We start from the raw sequence: 16,333 nt of genomic DNA, 5'->3' as shown, positions 1-16,333 counted from the left end.
ACTCCTGTTACAGGCACTCACACTGAAGAGGTGGCAAATTATGCAAACTTTTTCTGTACTTACTTATTCATTTTTTAATTTCAATTTTCTTTGCTTATCCTCTCACCTTCTGGTAATGTGCAAGTTATCAGGCCTCACTGCCACAAACGCTTTCAGAAAATGACTTTGAAAGCCATATGCACAAACACATGAAGAAAGTGAAACATTTTGGATATTCTTAGGTAGTCTTGCCAGAAGTCTTTCTCCACTAGAAAACAGAAAAAAACCCATAGGATACTCATTCCGCTGTCTGGTACGAATATCCAGCGTCATCAGGAAAACTGAGTGTGACTAAGCCACAAAATAAAATTGCTTTAAAATAATTATGAATAGCAAATTCAGGACATTTTCAGTGTGCTCATGAATATGTCAAAAATCAAACAACAGATGACAAAATTGAAACATGAATGTGACTTGCATATTCTTTCTTCTGTCCTAGTCATATTTCCTCACATAAACAAAACTAATGTCACTGAAATGCAGTAATCTTCAAATAATGCATTTATTTATAATGGTTTAGGGAGCAAATATTAATGGCTTTGTTTCAAGTGTGACTGGAACTGCATCAAATGTTTTCTTTTACAGAGTAGATATTAGATGCCACGACCTTCTCTTCTGATAATAATTCCTATTGCTGCTTTCTTGTTAATTGTGTGTCAAATCTGGAGTGGCTTTAGGTGATTTAAAATCCTACCATGGGGCATGTAGGTCCTTTTCTCTGCTGCAAACAGACCTTCCCTGCTGCAGTTCCTGAGCCACAACGAGAATGCAAATACCCCATTTCATAATGGGTTTGTGCCAGTTCTGCCATGGAAGTTTCAATTCAAACAGTGTTTATATGCAAGCTCAATATACCTGGAATTTAGGAATAAATACCTTCTTGCTTTTAAAGCTTTTAGCAAAACATCAGCAGTGCTTTATAGTGTGATGCAAAGTACAGTGCCAAAATACAGGATAACAAGTATGTTTGAAAAACATTGAACCTTGAAGTCGTTTCTTTATTTGTTAAATAGAAAGAATGGAATGAAGGAAAGAAGGAAAGGACATATAACTCACATGCAAGTATATTTGATGGTAGCTCAACCACATCCCTCTTTGGCCCTTGGTTGGGCCAGGCCTGGGGATCCTTTCATTCCAAGGTTAATCTTTTAACGTCTGCGCCAGTGTAGTAAATTGAGGAAACATTGCTATTTCAGTACCTTTTTAAATAACTCAGCAACTGCTGAAGCAGACCGTGGTTAAGCATCTGTCCATCCCATCCAGGTCGTGTGCCAAAAAATCCCTGGAGGCATCAGGAAGACATCAAAGGTTGAGTGGGGTTTATAAATAAGGCAGGGCGTCGTGGCCCAAGCTGGCAGTCTGGCAGTCGGCACTGGAGGCCTCGGAGCTCATCCCACGCTCCTGCTGAGTCGCTCATCTCTGTTTATATGAGTAATGGAGTGGCCGGGGGAGGGGATTTGTAAATACGGAGCAAACACTCTTAGTGTTCATTTTGTGTAAGACTGACATCCACACCAAGTTGAGACTCCCAGCGATGTAGTGTGCAGTCACATGCTGTAGCATTCATGGGTACCGATATAAATCAGGCAGATGTTTGTCGGCTGGAATGGGTAATAATTCCTTTCTCTCTTTGTTTGATTTTGCATGTTAGTCTCAGATGACAATTTTGCAGTACTTTTCAATAAGCAGAATGTGCTTCACTGGAGATAGATGGAGATATTTCTGTAGGGCGATAAGTATATTTTTAGATAGACAGAAATATGGACTTATTTCCATTTGCACGTGCACATATATATATACATGTACACATATAGATTTTTTTTTTTACCTTACACCTGTGCTGAGGGAAGAAAAAGGATCTGACTTTTTATTTTAAACCCAAAGCTTTTCTTTTTCTCTGAACAGACGAAATATGACATTGTTATTCAAACTATAAAATCAAATTAGCACCCTTTATTGTGTTTGCAAACTAATTAAAATGTAAAATGTCCTGAAACCACTGGCTTGCAGTGTGACAAATGTAAGATTAGAAACAATTAGAAGATGCTCAAGAGGTTTTTGATGTTTAGATTTCTGACATTGTTCTAGCCATCGCTTTTAGTAATTAAAACAATGCTTACCTAAAAATTAAAGATTTGAAGAAAATTATCTTATTCGGTACAGTCATTAGTTAATGACTGTTTATCACTTTAAATGTTTATAATTTTAAATGTTGCCATAGTAGTTGGAGGCTCATTTTTAAATCTGAAAGCAGAGGGAACATGTAATAATGAGCAAGCATCTGCTTCATCTATTATTTCTATATGTGATCATAATTTATGTTGTAATAGCACTATTGAAAGATGAATGTGGTATTTTTTTATTATGATCCATATCCCATTCCTCGTATGGCTCAGCACAGTTAGGATTTAGTCACTGTGTTATTTCAGAGCTGTTTTATCTTAAGAATTGGACAAAACTGAAAGTAATTCATGTTAATTTGTATGTATGGTATGTAACCCTTATGAAACAATCAATCACTTATTTCAGTACTTGTCAACTTCCAGAACTTGCTGTTAAGGGCTTTTTTGATCCCTTTCAGGACTTGAGTAATTCTTTTTTTCTCAAACTTTTTTAGAAAAACTCTGACAAGAATGACAGGATATATAAACATTTCTCGGAGCTGTAAGGAATTTCAATATTTCAGAGCATTTCCAATGCCAGATGTTTCCCAAAGTTGGAAATAGCAGTTAGTACTCTTGCTTGAAGATTAGAAATAAAGACAGCACTGTGTGATAATGCAAAGTTGCCTATTAATATTAAATTTTGTTCTTTTATGTACCAGGGAGAAATATTTGTGCTTTCTCTCAGAAGCCTTGGGAGACCAGTGTTTGACTTTATATTAATTAGTTATAGAGTAGATTAGCCTTGGGGGATATTCTATAGAAATGTATAGTGTGTCAAGATGTAACCCATAGAGGATGGGAATCTTGTTATAAGCCTTTACTGTAGACAGATGTGTACATTTCTGTGACTGATTGTAGTGGAATTATTTATTATGCTTTCAGCTGTTAAGAATCCAGTATAAGACAATGTGCTCAAAGTGTTCTCCATTAATTTTCAGCGCCAAATCTTAAAGGCAGACCGCGCAAAAGGAAGCCATGCACACAGAGAAGAGATTCATTAAATGGCATTAAGGATTCCAACAATAATTCTGAAAGCAAAGCTGTTGCCAAGGTAAATCACTTAATAATACTCTTTTTGGCACTCTCTTCTTTTTTAGGTACAACCCTGCCTTTGTTTCCCAGCATGCCATTTCGCATTTAGAGTGTAACTTATTTTCTTGGGGAGATAAACATAATTTTTTTCAACAGTTTTATTTTTCACATTAAATCATGCCAATGTTCAAAGTTACCAGCAATTATAATCATCTAACAACCTAATGCTATCAGCTTGTTGATAACTGGTAGTGCTTAAGCTTTCTTAGCATCTAGTGTTAGTTTTCACGTTCTCTGACACACAAACATAGTGTGTGACAGTATCTTCAAATTAAAAATAAACCTGGGAGTAGCTCACCCTGTTACAATGTACTTCTAAATATAAATTTGAAGATAAACAGACGATGAAACAAGAGCTGCCTCAGTAATGGTTTCTAAGAAGCAAACACAAACGACGTTACCCTGATGTTAAGATCTCAACATATTTAAATTGGAAATTTAAAAAAAAGATAAAGGCAGAAACTCAGTATGAAAGATTTAAAAAAATCTGGACTGCTTCTTTAATTCTTACTGCTGAGCTGCATGTTCCACGGTTTGCTGAATAGTGCATGCTTTTACAGTCTTCTGTATGTGCTGCCGTGCTTAGCTCATACTGCAAGTGAAAATTGGATCACTGATCAGTGTTTATAGACTTAATCTTTAAGATATTTATACGTTTGCGTCTTTTCATCAATATATATTAAAATGTAGTTTCTGTGGTGTAAATTGCATCCCATTTTCTATGTTTTCTGAGTGGTTTTAAACAGGAATTGGCTTTTCTCTTAAAAAAAAGAGCAGCGCAAATGGCTACTTTCAAGATGATTTCATTAGAAACTCTGAGGTGCAAAGATGGAAAATTACTTAGAGCAATAGTTGATTTTTATCTGAGACAGAACTTTTTAGCTGATACTTTTAACCTAAACAGCTAAAGAGATTTACATATACTGAACTTTTACACCAGCTCTTCCCAAATCTATTGTTTCAATAAATTGGATGTGTATCTGAAAAACATTTCCATTGTTGTGACCATCTCTTTAGTAAATACAATGAATCTGTAGGTCCATTTGTGTTAGTATTGTACACAGTGAATATCCTGGGAGATTAGGAGGTTAAAGAGGTCAAGTGGGAGTGTTCTGCTCTCAGTTTCTCATAGGAAGGCAAATTAAATTCCACCCCTTCCTCCTCCCTAGGAGTTCAGTTAAAATTGTGCTTTCTGTTGATGACGATAAAAAAGGCTGAAGTTCATGATGAAACTCTGCCCTTAAGTCATTGTTTCTCTTCTTTTTGTGTCCTATTGTGCTCAGTTGGAGTCTGCACTATCGTATTAGACAGGCGTGGTAAGAGGAGATGGAGCCTGGTGTGTCGAGTTGCGGGGTCCTGCCAGATACTATAGAGTTTGCCTGAATGTTTTCTCTGAAAGAATGTGCAAAATCTGTTGTGTGAAAATGTGTCAATTTGCCTCAATTCCCCCTTCCCCCAAGCCATTTTTCATGTCAGGATATTGCCAGTGCAGTGTGGCATGGACCATATTGTCAAAGCACCTCAGACTGTAGCACAAGTAGTTCTGCCTCTTCAGCACCTGATATATAGGTATTAGATAATTAAAAACAACAGTAACCCTTCATAGCAAACTGTTTATCCTCTCTATTTATATTTGAGTTCACACTACTAGTCAGATGGGAGGATATTTCAGATAAGAAGTAATTCCACGTGTTTATCTAGTCACACTGTTCTCATCATTGTGCAGATATTAATAGCATTAATTATCTTGGCCAGCTTAATTTCATTATAAATAATAGACGTGCTCATGATATAATGTCCCTGCATGTAGTCACACTGACTTCACTGTGGCTCTTCACATCAATCTGTGTCTCAGGGCTGTGGATACATTTCCATGAGAGGACGACAGTGAATCAAACCGTCTGTAGCAGATGTACTGCACTTTGTGCCTGTGCGTTACTGGGGAGGGAGGAGAGAAGGATATTTGGGGAAGAGGAGAAATAGAGATCCACCTCATTGCTAGGAACTGTTGGGATGTGGTCATCTGAAGCTCCATGTTGGAGTTCACCATTGGTTATCCTCCTCCGTGAGTGCTCCATGTCCAACTAATGCTGACAAATGGGTCAGTGTAGAGCAGGATTGAGCTCTGCTTGTGTAAATGGAATGAATCCACATGTGTCAGATGCTGAAGTCCTGGCCATATTCTTGTCCCAGATAAAATCCCTTATGACCAGAAATTGTGCTGCTTGCATTCTCAGGTCATGTCACTCAGTGTCTGGCAGCAGCCTTGTTTCTCAGTGGTGGGGCGACGGCTCTGATGGAGCTGCAGTGGCTGTATGTTTGGGTTGAGAAATAGCAGAAGGGGCATTCCAAAGGCTGTGGTTTTGAGTCTATCAAGACCAATGCAAGCTGCATAGTTGTGATGACTTGCTGAATTTCATGTTCTCAGCTGCCAGTTACTAGAAAGCTTAATTCTTAAAACCGAGTTCTCATCAGGCGTGTTTGTCTTGAGCTATCAGAGATTGTTTTGAGGGTTTCAGAGTTACCTGACAAGGACAAGTGTCTGGTTGGGTAGGAGCAGCTCTGGGTCAATTCCAGTTTAGGTGGCTTGTTAAAAATAGAGTGGTAGCATCACAGACAATGTGGTCCTGGACCTGTGGGTCCCGCCAAGGAAAGTGAGTCTTTTGTGTGCCACTTCCTTCTTTTGTTCTCTTGATCTCTTTGGTGGTCACTGCATCAATTTTAGTGCCTTCTGGGGAAGTTCGCAGGGGAGTTCCTTCCATGGCTGGGAAGGGAATACAAGGCCCTCTACTCAAGCAGGATCAGTTCTCCTGGAAAGGGATATAGCAAGCTCTTCCTCAGAACATTCGTAGGACTCTGGAGGCTTTCCTATTTGATGTGGCATCACTGCTGGACAGGCTTCTGGAACTTGTAGTCTCCAGCAGATGACTCTCATTGTACCTGCTTCATCTTCCCAGAGAGTGTTCCCAATTCAAAGTGTGTTCTCATGCCCTTTAAAACTGGCTAAACTGACCATTTTGAAGAACTGAAAGGATTAACTTGTTAAACACAGAAATTGTCCCCAAATGAATCTATCCATTACATCTCCTAGTGCAAATGCTAAAGTAAACCTCTCACTTCATTTGTACAGCAAGATCTGCAAAATTAGTTTAAAAGTTGACAGGATATGCTTTTCCTGTGGCCACAGGTGGCCTGGCATGCTCTCAGGTCTGGAGATTTATTCCGAGTGACTCGACCCTTATCTGATGGAAACTGTAAAATGCAGGTCTTTTGTGGTCTGTGTTGTGTGTGACCTCTGGCAGGAGAAGACAAGCACATGGTTTTACCCATGAGTGTTTATTGGCCTTTTGGTCATGGATCATCCATCTCTGATGGAACACAGAGCAGGAGATGGTCAGATGTTCCAGAGCCCATCTCAGTGCAACCCCATCTTATCCAGCTTAACCCTGCTGTGGCACTAGGTTTGTGTCTTGAAAGAGAAGGCCAGTTTGTGGTGCTTGGAGCAAATCTGGCATCATTCTCACTGATTCTGATATGTTTATGCTGGATTTACACTGATGTTGCCCAGAATGGCATTTGGCCCTTTTGGTTCTCATTAATTATTGGTCATGGCATTCATCCATATTGCCTCTTAGATGGTGGGGAGGTTCCAGAAGTGAGGCTTGGGCCTCAGATGCTGAGCAGATGAAGCATTGTAGCCTTCACCAGAGCTTTGTTGAACCTAATGCTGGTTTGGAGTCCACCCACCACATTTTAACACCTCTGAGTTCCACAGGAGCTTTGATCTTGCTTCTCTATAGACAAAGAGAGGAAGGTTGTGTGTTCCACGGGTTTTTCCCCACTCCTGGTGGCTTTCTCAATATTACTTTGCCTTTGTCTCCTTTTGGGTAGTATCCCTTGCCATTAATTTGCTTGCACAGCCATGAGCTTTGATTTCACTTAGAGTTCATGCCCAGATTGTCTTTGCAAATATAGTTCTGAATTGTCTAGTTTGAAAAAGAGAATCCAAGCAAGTGGGTGACAAAAGTGAAAAATTGTTCCCAGGTCCAGTGAATTTGGTCTGAATTTGCAGCTCCAGTTAAAAATCCTAAAATTACTGAAGTCATGCATTCCTTTTGGGAGTGTTAACCCAGTCTTTGGTAAAGCACTGAAACCTAAGACAACATAATCTAAACTTTGGAAGCTGTTAAATAGTTTTTGTGAGGTGCCAAAGTAAAAAAAGTCAAGGAATTACAGCTCTGTCCGGAAAAGTGGATGAGGAAGTCCAAAGTCCATTTCATAGGAAAAAGAAAACCTGTTAGCTCTTCTGACTTTTGGATGAATCCCATGATCTTTACAAAAGTTTAATCAACAAGCATATCTATTGCTAAAACGCAAAAGATGCTGTCTTGTGCTATAGGAAGACAACATCTCTTTGAACTGTGCAGTTGGAGAATATCAAGCAGTACACTGGATATACTGCAGCAAGAAATGATCAAGAAAAATCCCGCACGAAGTCCATTTCCCAGGCCCTGCTGCGTTGCCTGAGAGGACTGAGCCTGTACCTTCCAGTGGCCAATATGGAGGGTTTTCAGCAGCATCAGTTGCCATGGAACATCCTAACCACTTGTCCACTCTGTTTAGGAGCTACCATTGCTTTGTCCAGTGTCTGTAGAAAACTGTGGAGCAGATCATTTGAACTCAGTACTCTCTGCAAAGTTAATACCTGGAGCCGTATAAAGATTTTGCTTTCCCTGACCCTGAAATGCCAGAATATCTTTTATTAAGATAAAACAGCCATATTGTGGTTGTGGTCTTTCCAGTGGTATGTTTGTTATTTATTTACAAGCACTTACATAATGCTCTTCATAGCAGTTGCTTACAAACTGAAAACAAGTATCCAGAAAGCACCTGGTTTAGAAGTGACAGTTCTGAAGGAGGGTCTATGGGTTGCTTGATCAAGAGCTCCTGCCTTCCTGCATAGCAGGATACTCTGCTCTCCTCTGATATCCTCCCAAAATACCAAGTACTGGCTCTTAAGAGTCTCCTTGCTTCCTCTGAGAGCACAGTGGACATGTCTTGGATGGGGTAGGGAACTACCAGAAGGCTCCTGACAGCACTCAGAAGCATTGAAGGGACAGTGCAAATCAAAAATACATGTAACATCTTCACTACCTTGTATGACAGAACTTCCAGGATTTCATTGGAAATTTAGTGATCCCATGGTTCCAATGTCTTGGTCATGCAGAGCTTTCAAACGTCAGGTTTCTGGCGTTTTTATTTTTTATATATATATACATACCTTAAGTGAACGCTCGATTTGTAATTTGCTTGATTCAGTGAGAGGATTATCTCCAAGAGGGGCTGCAGGAGTAAGCCAGTCTCACTGGGTATTTTTCCCCCTGTATGAATACTGAGGAGAGGTAAAGTGGTTTCCATTTTTTATTTCTTGACTGGCACGCATCTGCTGGGTAGTCCAGTGAGAGACCTGGAGCTCTGGGAATTATGTGCCTTGGGGATGCCAGTGTCTACCAGGAAAGTCTTCAGCTACCAGCTTCTCTCTTTTGCTAAATGTTTAGGGCCATGCTCAAGTTTAAGGAGATGCTCAAATACACTTAATTAGAGTCCATGATACAGCAGAACCTCCATTCGTGTGCTGAGGGCTCTGCCTGGATAAAGCTTGCCAAGGTTTGCATCTATTTTGGTGGGCCAAAGGAGAGAAAAATGTGTCATTTCAGAGCTGGCTGCTGAGCATTCCTGGAAGGGGCTGAGCACCCTCAGCTCCAGGGTTTGTCTACAGGAGTTGACAATGCTCAGTGTCAATCCTGGAACAAGAGTTAATATTAGACTTGCTAATGACAAGTGTATGTTAGAGATAGAAGTTGTGACATAGCAATGTATAGTCATAAAAATCTGGAGAGCCTTACCAGTGAGTTATAATGATTCAAAGATGTGACTGTTTAAAAATGTTGTGACTAAGACTCAGAACAAGACATTTAGCTCTATAAATAGCTTCCTTTGTTTCCCCTCAAACACAGTCGCATGGTTTGGCCTTCATTTTTTTCAACAGTCCATTCTGCTAGGAGAGGGTATTTATTCCTTTAGTGAAAATTAAAGGTTACCCAGATCTGATATGACATCTTTTCTTTTCCCAGGTAAAATGTGAGACTAAGTCAGCTTTGCCCAAACCCAAGAGTAACAACAGCAACTCTAAGAAAGGCTCAAGTGAGGATAAATCAAAGATTGCCATAGGTGAAGAATGCAGAGCTGATGAGCAGGCTTTCCTTGTGGCTCTTTATAAATATATGAAAGAAAGGAAAACACCAATTGAACGAATACCCTATTTAGGTTTTAAGCAGAGTAAGTATCCTTTATTTCACTTTCTTGTTGACATTTTAGAATGGTTTGGCTTCTCTGGAGAAAGCAATTGCACACAAAGCCTATTTTATAGCCTTGTGGATGGGGAGGGACCATGTTTATTTCTACACATTTTCCAGTCCAGGCATTTCACTGTCTTATGCCTAGATTTGCATCTCTTCCTTCTGGGGTAGTTGCTGCCAGATATTTATAGGTTTAAATCTGCTGATTATGACTAGAAATAGGCATGTTAAAACTCTAGCTTTCTGTTTTGTAAATCTGCAGCGTCTGTAGTGCTTTTCTTCTGAGTTAATAATATGACATAGCTTTATTATGCCCAGATGTTCTTTATGAAAGGACAAATATTAAAGGAAGACATTTAAAGGTGTTCAAGAAAGGCACAAAAGGAATAATATTTTTAAGCCCCAAAATGTGTTTATAGATAATAAATTACTGACTTCAGAGAATAAAATCAGACTGTATCTGCTTATACAGAATACAGTCTTTAGAATTGCTTTGGCATGTACAGTATGTAGTGCCACAAACTGTAAATTAATTGTATATGGAGAAGATACAGTTGAAACTGAATTTTGCATAATTATTGCAGCCCAATGTGGATCTTTCACAGTTACCAACAAAAGCTGTAAATGGGGATATTTCTCCTCCTTATCTATAGATAGAATGATATGTTATTTCCTTAAAGGGAAAACGCCATGGATTGAAATATTATTTACTCTAATTTATCTCCTAGATTAAAACCATGTGTTATTTTGATGAAGAATGTCAAACCTGTATGTTTTACATAATAATTTACATACCTAATAGCAATTGGCACTGATTGCAACAGGCCTCCAGCAGCCATTATAAACTTATATAACTCTGAATAATTACAGTGTTTGTCTGAAAACTGGTTGCTTGAAATGGGAGTAAAATTAATGTACTATGAACAGCTTCATTGCATTATGCATTGATTTAGATTAAATCAAGGCCTAAGCAAAGCTTTTGATAGCTTTGAAGCAGTACAAGGTTCAATGAGGCTTTCAGAACATTTTGTGTTGAAGAATTTTTTTTTTCTCCCCCACCCCCCCCATATTATTCTGCATTCCATCAAGCATGGAGACAGGGTGGGCTTAAAAGACAAGCTAAAGTATTATTTCTGAAGTTGCCCACTGGGGTAGAGCCCACTGCTAATATTTAGCTAAAATACACTGAAACTTGCCTGACATTGAGTATGGAGTAGGGGCCTGATCCTGCAAATACTTAAATACCAAGAGTAATTATGCTGATAAAAGCAGAAATGTTTGCAGTATGAGGCTCTGTATTTGTTGAGCAAGGTTTGTGCAAACATTGCCAATATAAACCCGTTGTTGGGAAGAGGCAGTATGTACAGTACAGCAGAGCATCCCTCCATGGAGAAGGAGATCCTATTCTCCATGGTCCACAGAATTACTGCTGACCTCAAATATTTGTAGTGTGTCTGTGGGGAATCACTGTTGGTGGAACTGTGCATACACCTTTGATAGGGCTGACATGGATTTTTCTTTCTAATAATTAAATTAGATAAAATAAAAAATTTTATTAAATTAAATTTAATTACATTAAAAAGACACCAGCAAGCAGTGGCCCCAAGGGACAGGGGCTGGGATGATGAGCACATGAAAGGAGAGAAGTTCTGCAGGAAATGACAACTCTCTCCCAACACATCTTTTGAACTGAGTTGCCTCTGTGCCTCTGACCCCACAGCCACCACAGGCAAGGCACAACCAGCCACAGCATAATTATTCCAGTAATGCTCATTCATGCTCCATCTGGGTTCATTCACACATGGCCCGCTAGAATGCAACTTATTGTTCATTGCTTATGGAGCCCATTATCTGAGCTACAGTAAATATTGGATATTTTCTAATCGATAGGCCTGGTCTGTGAGCCAGTGTAGGTCCTGCTTGCTTGTTAATGAAACCACTATTAAACAAATAATTAAAAGTAACATTCTTCCCAGCGAGTAATTTTTATTATCAAAGTTACAGAAACATGCTACAGTTATTATACCATGTCTCTTATCAGCAAAGTCAAATGAGCCCATTACCTTTGCTCAGTGTATTTTTCCAGTCCTGTTAAGGAATCTGTGTGTTCTCTTATATATAATTAAAAAAATATATAGTATGGGCTAATATTTACTCTTCAGATTATGTAAATACCTCTTTGGAAAATGTTTCACAGGAGCTTTTTCAGGGGCTGCGAGCTTTTTTTTCCTCTATTTTTCTTTTTCTAAAACTGTTTAATGTACATTTCTTTGAAATATGTTGGCTAATGCAATGCTTATCTAAATACTTATTGTCCCTCTAACAGTTAACCTTTGGACTATGTTTCAAGCTGCTCAAAAACTGGGAGGATATGAAACAGTAAGTGTTTAAGTAACTTAAATGAAATAATTGTGCAATCTAACTTTTCCCTGTTAGGAAAAAAATGTAAAAGCAAAGAATCATTTGCTGCATTTTAGGCTAGCTGTACTCATTGTGGGTTTATTGGGCCATTTTTGGAAATGGTCCCAATTAATTCCAGATCTGGCAAAATTGTAAACTTGTTGTAAAAACTCCAAGTGGAAAACATATGTAACTCTTCTCTGTCAAGGAAATTAGTTAGGTCTGTAATTTTTTCCCATGTTGAGAAAGGGCTATTATTGTACAACAAGCCAAGATTGCATAAAAGAAATTTCACTTGGCAACATCCCTGACATCTGTTCATGTCTAATATGGGAAATGTATTAAAGGCCTTCAAACGTAATCAGCATTGTCCATTAAGGAATAGTATGTTGCAGAATCTTCTCTTATTCCAAGTGTAAAAGATCTTTATTAGACAAGGGTCAGTACCACATAAACAGGAAGTTATCAAAGTAATTCAGAAAAGTCTCAGACACTTTGTATCAGCTAACCATATCTAAAAAGAGCAGTTCATTTTTAGCTCACAAGAAAATTTGATGGCCATGGATTTTACAGCATGTATTTTGAACCAATAAAATAATAGAGCAACAAACTTAGATTAAAATCTTGAAATGAGAAGAAAGAGCTACATTAATATGGTATATCAAAATGACATCTGTAATAAAAAACAATTGACATAGTAAGATGTTGTCACTGGAAATATTTTCTTTTGCACACAATGATCAGATTAAGTTGTTCAGTTCCTGCCACAGTTGGATGAAAAAAATTATTTTTGCTTTGTTTACGAAGTAATCTGGAACATATCTGTGCTGTAGAGAAATGACGAGAAGAAATGCACTATCAAGAAACTGAAAGTCATTTTAACCAAAATGCAAAACTCAATGTTTTTCTTCCATGTGATAAAGCACATTGCTCTGTACATCAGCAACCTGAGCTGGTTAGCATGGGTGTGCCTGGGAATTTGTGAAATTTGAAATCTAACATTCTTTAAAAATATATTAAAGATTGATTTGGCTTTTAGTGTTCCTCTGTCTTTCATTAATCAGCACATACCATGCTTATGTACAGGGGTGTGTGTAGGCACGCTCATGGGTATGTATGAATGGATAGCTACCATAGGTAGATCGTTATAGCAATTACGAACAAACAGTAATTGCTTGAGTTGTAAAGTGCAATGAAAATGAGGGCAAAAATCTTGAATTTGATCCAGAGCACCAGGGAAGGCCAGGAGGGAGACTGAAGGGAGAGTGGCATGTTCAGAGTGCTCAGGAAGGCAAGCAATTTTCACAGCAATGTTGCAATGTTCAGGTTTCCTTGAGGGGACCGAGTACAGAAGCAGGGATGCCAAAGTAGGGGCTTGCTGGAGAGACCTGAGTTTTAGTGCCAGATGGAGAGGGATGGATTTAAATGAGGTGGAGCAGGTGAGCCTCTGTACCTGAGGAAGAGCAAGAATAGGATTGTGAATTCATGACCACAAGGCCACAGAGCCAGGTTTGAGAATCGTGACAGGATCTGAGGGGAAGGATCACAAACATGAGAATGTCAGCCAAAGTAACTTCAGTCCACACTTGTCTCAATGCTCCTGTCCTTCTCTCGGTGACAGATGTTCTCTGTCGTTTATGGGCATTTGTCACCTTGAATGAAAATGTACCAGTAGTGCTTATTCTTCATAGAGAGTAACCTAAGCAATTACTTCCTGTTAAGTAAATGGCAACGCAAGCGCAGCTCACACTTTCTGACATAGCCGTGAGCCTGGCTTTTGTTGGAGAGTGACTGTGTCTGAAATGATGGGCCTGATCCTGTTTCTATGATGTAAGTGGCATCTGTGCTCTTTGCAGGCAAGCTGAGGTTGGGAGGACTGTTGTGATGCAATTTAAGTTGTATATGGACCATGAGGTTTCCTGACCTCATTTTCTTCTGTTAACAGTCTCATCCTCAGTATGGATCTGCCTTTGCTTTAAATTCCCTAAGTATTATATTGATAGCTGTTGCAATATTTTGACCTGTGCACACCCTGGATTTTATTATTTTATGCATTGAGTTTGCCAACTGCATTAGTTGTATATATTTTATAATGGCAAACACTGCTGAGAAGCTTTTGTGTTTTATTTGTTTCATTTTTCACAAGTGAGTGGATGGTCGGGATGACATGGACCTCAGTTATCAGTTCCAGGATCATAGGCGGGTTTCCTTAGGTGCAGAAATTTCTAGTGAGTGCTTTCATTCAGTGTTGAGCAGAATCCACCACTCTGACACACAGTGCCACCATCTATTGATGAGGAGAAGTTGTGGAATGCAACGGCTTTCTCAAACCTGCCCTGTTTAATATACATTTGTCTCTCTGGCCCCTTCCATCTGAATTGAGCAAACCATTACAAGAGTTTCATCATCTTTAATTTGTTTTAAAATTTCACAAGTTTCTAGTTTGTGCATTGAGATAGAAATAGGTATTTTCTCTTGGAAGTATTGTAAAGAAATAATATTTAAAAGTAGATACTTCAACATGTGACAGCCATTTTATGAACAGGAAACAGATAAAAGATTGCTTAAAATGACATATGGAAACTTAAAGTGGTCAGATGACAATTTTTTTACAAGCGTAGTTCACAGATAAAGCAGTTGCAAACTTTACATCCTTTTATTTGGGAGAACAGTTATAATCTGCCCATTTTCAATTTTACCCACTGCCTTGTCCACTTTGTTCATATATAGATATTTTGATGCAGTCTAAAAACACGGTTGAGAAACAAGCATGGATCATATGCTGTGTTTTTCACCTTCTGCACAGATGCACAGATTTTTGCAATGTTTTTGAGTCCTGTCCTGTCAGTTAAGGCTCTAAAAGTGACTGAGAACAGACAGGGATTGGATTTCAGATGCAGAGAACAATTCTCTTAGCCATCTGATTTTCCCCCTGGGGGAATGGATCCAGTGAGGCTTGACAGAGGGCATTACCTTTGTGTATGGGATATACATACAGGCTATCTAATAGTGTCAAGTCAGTATTGTGTGTCATATTTAAGTGCTTTCCATTTAGAGCATTTATGAGAGTCATTTCTCCTCCATTTGATTACTAATTCTTAGTTAGTTGTCATCTATAACTGTGTAATACTTGACTCCCTTATACTTGTCGCTGAACATAATATTGGCCTAATAAAAACAGCAATCCATAGAAACTGGTTTAAGACTTCAAGAGATTAAGCTGTCTCTGTAGTTGGTGGAATCATATTTCTCTTAAACAAAGGTATGTGAGGTGAGCATCTTTGTTACTAATAAAAGGAGAGTGCATTGGAAAGCACTCTCTATAGCAGACCTTCACAGTATGAAAGATTTAAAATGTCCCCAAGTCACTGGATGAAATATGAAACAATGCCATGTTATAGGGGGCTCAGCTGCAGTGGCATTTAACAGCCGTTGCCTGGAATTTTCTCAGTCACTCTAAGTCAAGTGAGTAAAAGGTGCAGAAGTTCATAGATGGGAAGCTTCCAGGACTTACCTAAAGAGTTCTTGGAAAATTATGAAGTAACATTTTTTTCCTTTTGAGCGAACATAAAAGGAGTGCCTTGGCATGTTTGCAGAAGGCTATGCTGCTGAATGGACTCTACCTGGAGATGTCTTAGAAAGATAAAGGATAAAAAAAAATCAGGTGGAGCTTAACCTTCAGTATGTAGCAGCTTAGATTTTGCTAAAGGTCAATGGGATCCCATTTAGCTGCTCCCTCCTGGGAGCAACAATAAAGCTCTTTAGTTTTTAAAAATTAGTGATTGATGCATACATCAGTCCTGTGTTAGTCAGGCCCAAAGAAACTGGTATATAAGTGGAATGCAAAGCTAACTGGTTTTTTTTTCATAGAGAACTAATACCCAGAACTCTGAAGAGAGCTGTGAACATCATGTACCATGACCATAAAATCTCCCATTATGTTTGCAGCAGGAATAAGCAAGAAACCTTTCACAAGGAAGGGAGCTGGGAGCTAGGATTGCAGTGCAGAAGACCTTAAGATTTCTCAAAGCAGAAGACACCATTAAAAGCATGTTTGTAAACAGTTTTCTGCTTTTGTAGATAAGATCATTGCTTCTGTTTGTTTTTTCTTGACTACCAGTCACTGCATAATATTGTGCTTATAGGAACCAGATTAGATCTGCTCTTATGTCCCTCGACAGGCCAGTCTCTTTGCTTAATTCTGATTTCTCTTGGTTGGGAAAGATGTACAGAGGTTTTCAAAGACGCTGACTTCCAGTGGGCCCAGCATAAGGATTT

The 16,333-nt window shown here is 38.8% G+C and overlaps 2 protein-coding genes across 4 annotated transcripts in view; one reads left to right on the top strand and one right to left on the bottom strand.

The window, feature by feature from the left end:
- The window catches only part of ARID5B (AT-rich interaction domain 5B), a 116,788-nt gene that overhangs the window by 75,141 nt on the left and 25,314 nt on the right, over positions 1 to 16,333 (top strand). For 2 of the 3 annotated variants that reach the window (XM_014882327.2, XM_088168781.1), the window contains 3 exons: positions 3,143 to 3,255; positions 9,431 to 9,635; positions 11,982 to 12,034. In XM_014882327.2, coding sequence (XP_014737813.2) covers positions 3,143 to 3,255; positions 9,431 to 9,635; positions 11,982 to 12,034 — 371 coding nt within the window. The remainder of the gene's footprint in view (positions 1 to 3,142; positions 3,256 to 9,430; positions 9,636 to 11,981; positions 12,035 to 16,333) is intronic. The other variant, XM_088168782.1, reaches the window with a different exon arrangement.
- The window catches only part of RTKN2 (rhotekin 2), a 122,506-nt gene continuing 106,695 nt past the window's right edge, over positions 523 to 16,333 (bottom strand). Inside the window, exon 7 of the mRNA XM_088168786.1 lies at positions 523 to 1,761. Within this exon, the coding sequence (XP_088024912.1) occupies positions 1,718 to 1,761 (44 nt within the window). The 3' untranslated portion in view covers positions 523 to 1,717. The remainder of the gene's footprint in view (positions 1,762 to 16,333) is intronic.

Source organism: Sturnus vulgaris, chromosome 8 (genome assembly GCF_052056855.1).
Source record: "Sturnus vulgaris isolate bStuVul1 chromosome 8, bStuVul1.hap1, whole genome shotgun sequence".
Taxonomy (NCBI): Eukaryota; Metazoa; Chordata; class Aves; order Passeriformes; family Sturnidae; genus Sturnus; species Sturnus vulgaris.
Note: the sequence above shows the minus strand (reverse complement) of the source record. Positions and strands in the feature narration are given on the sequence as shown.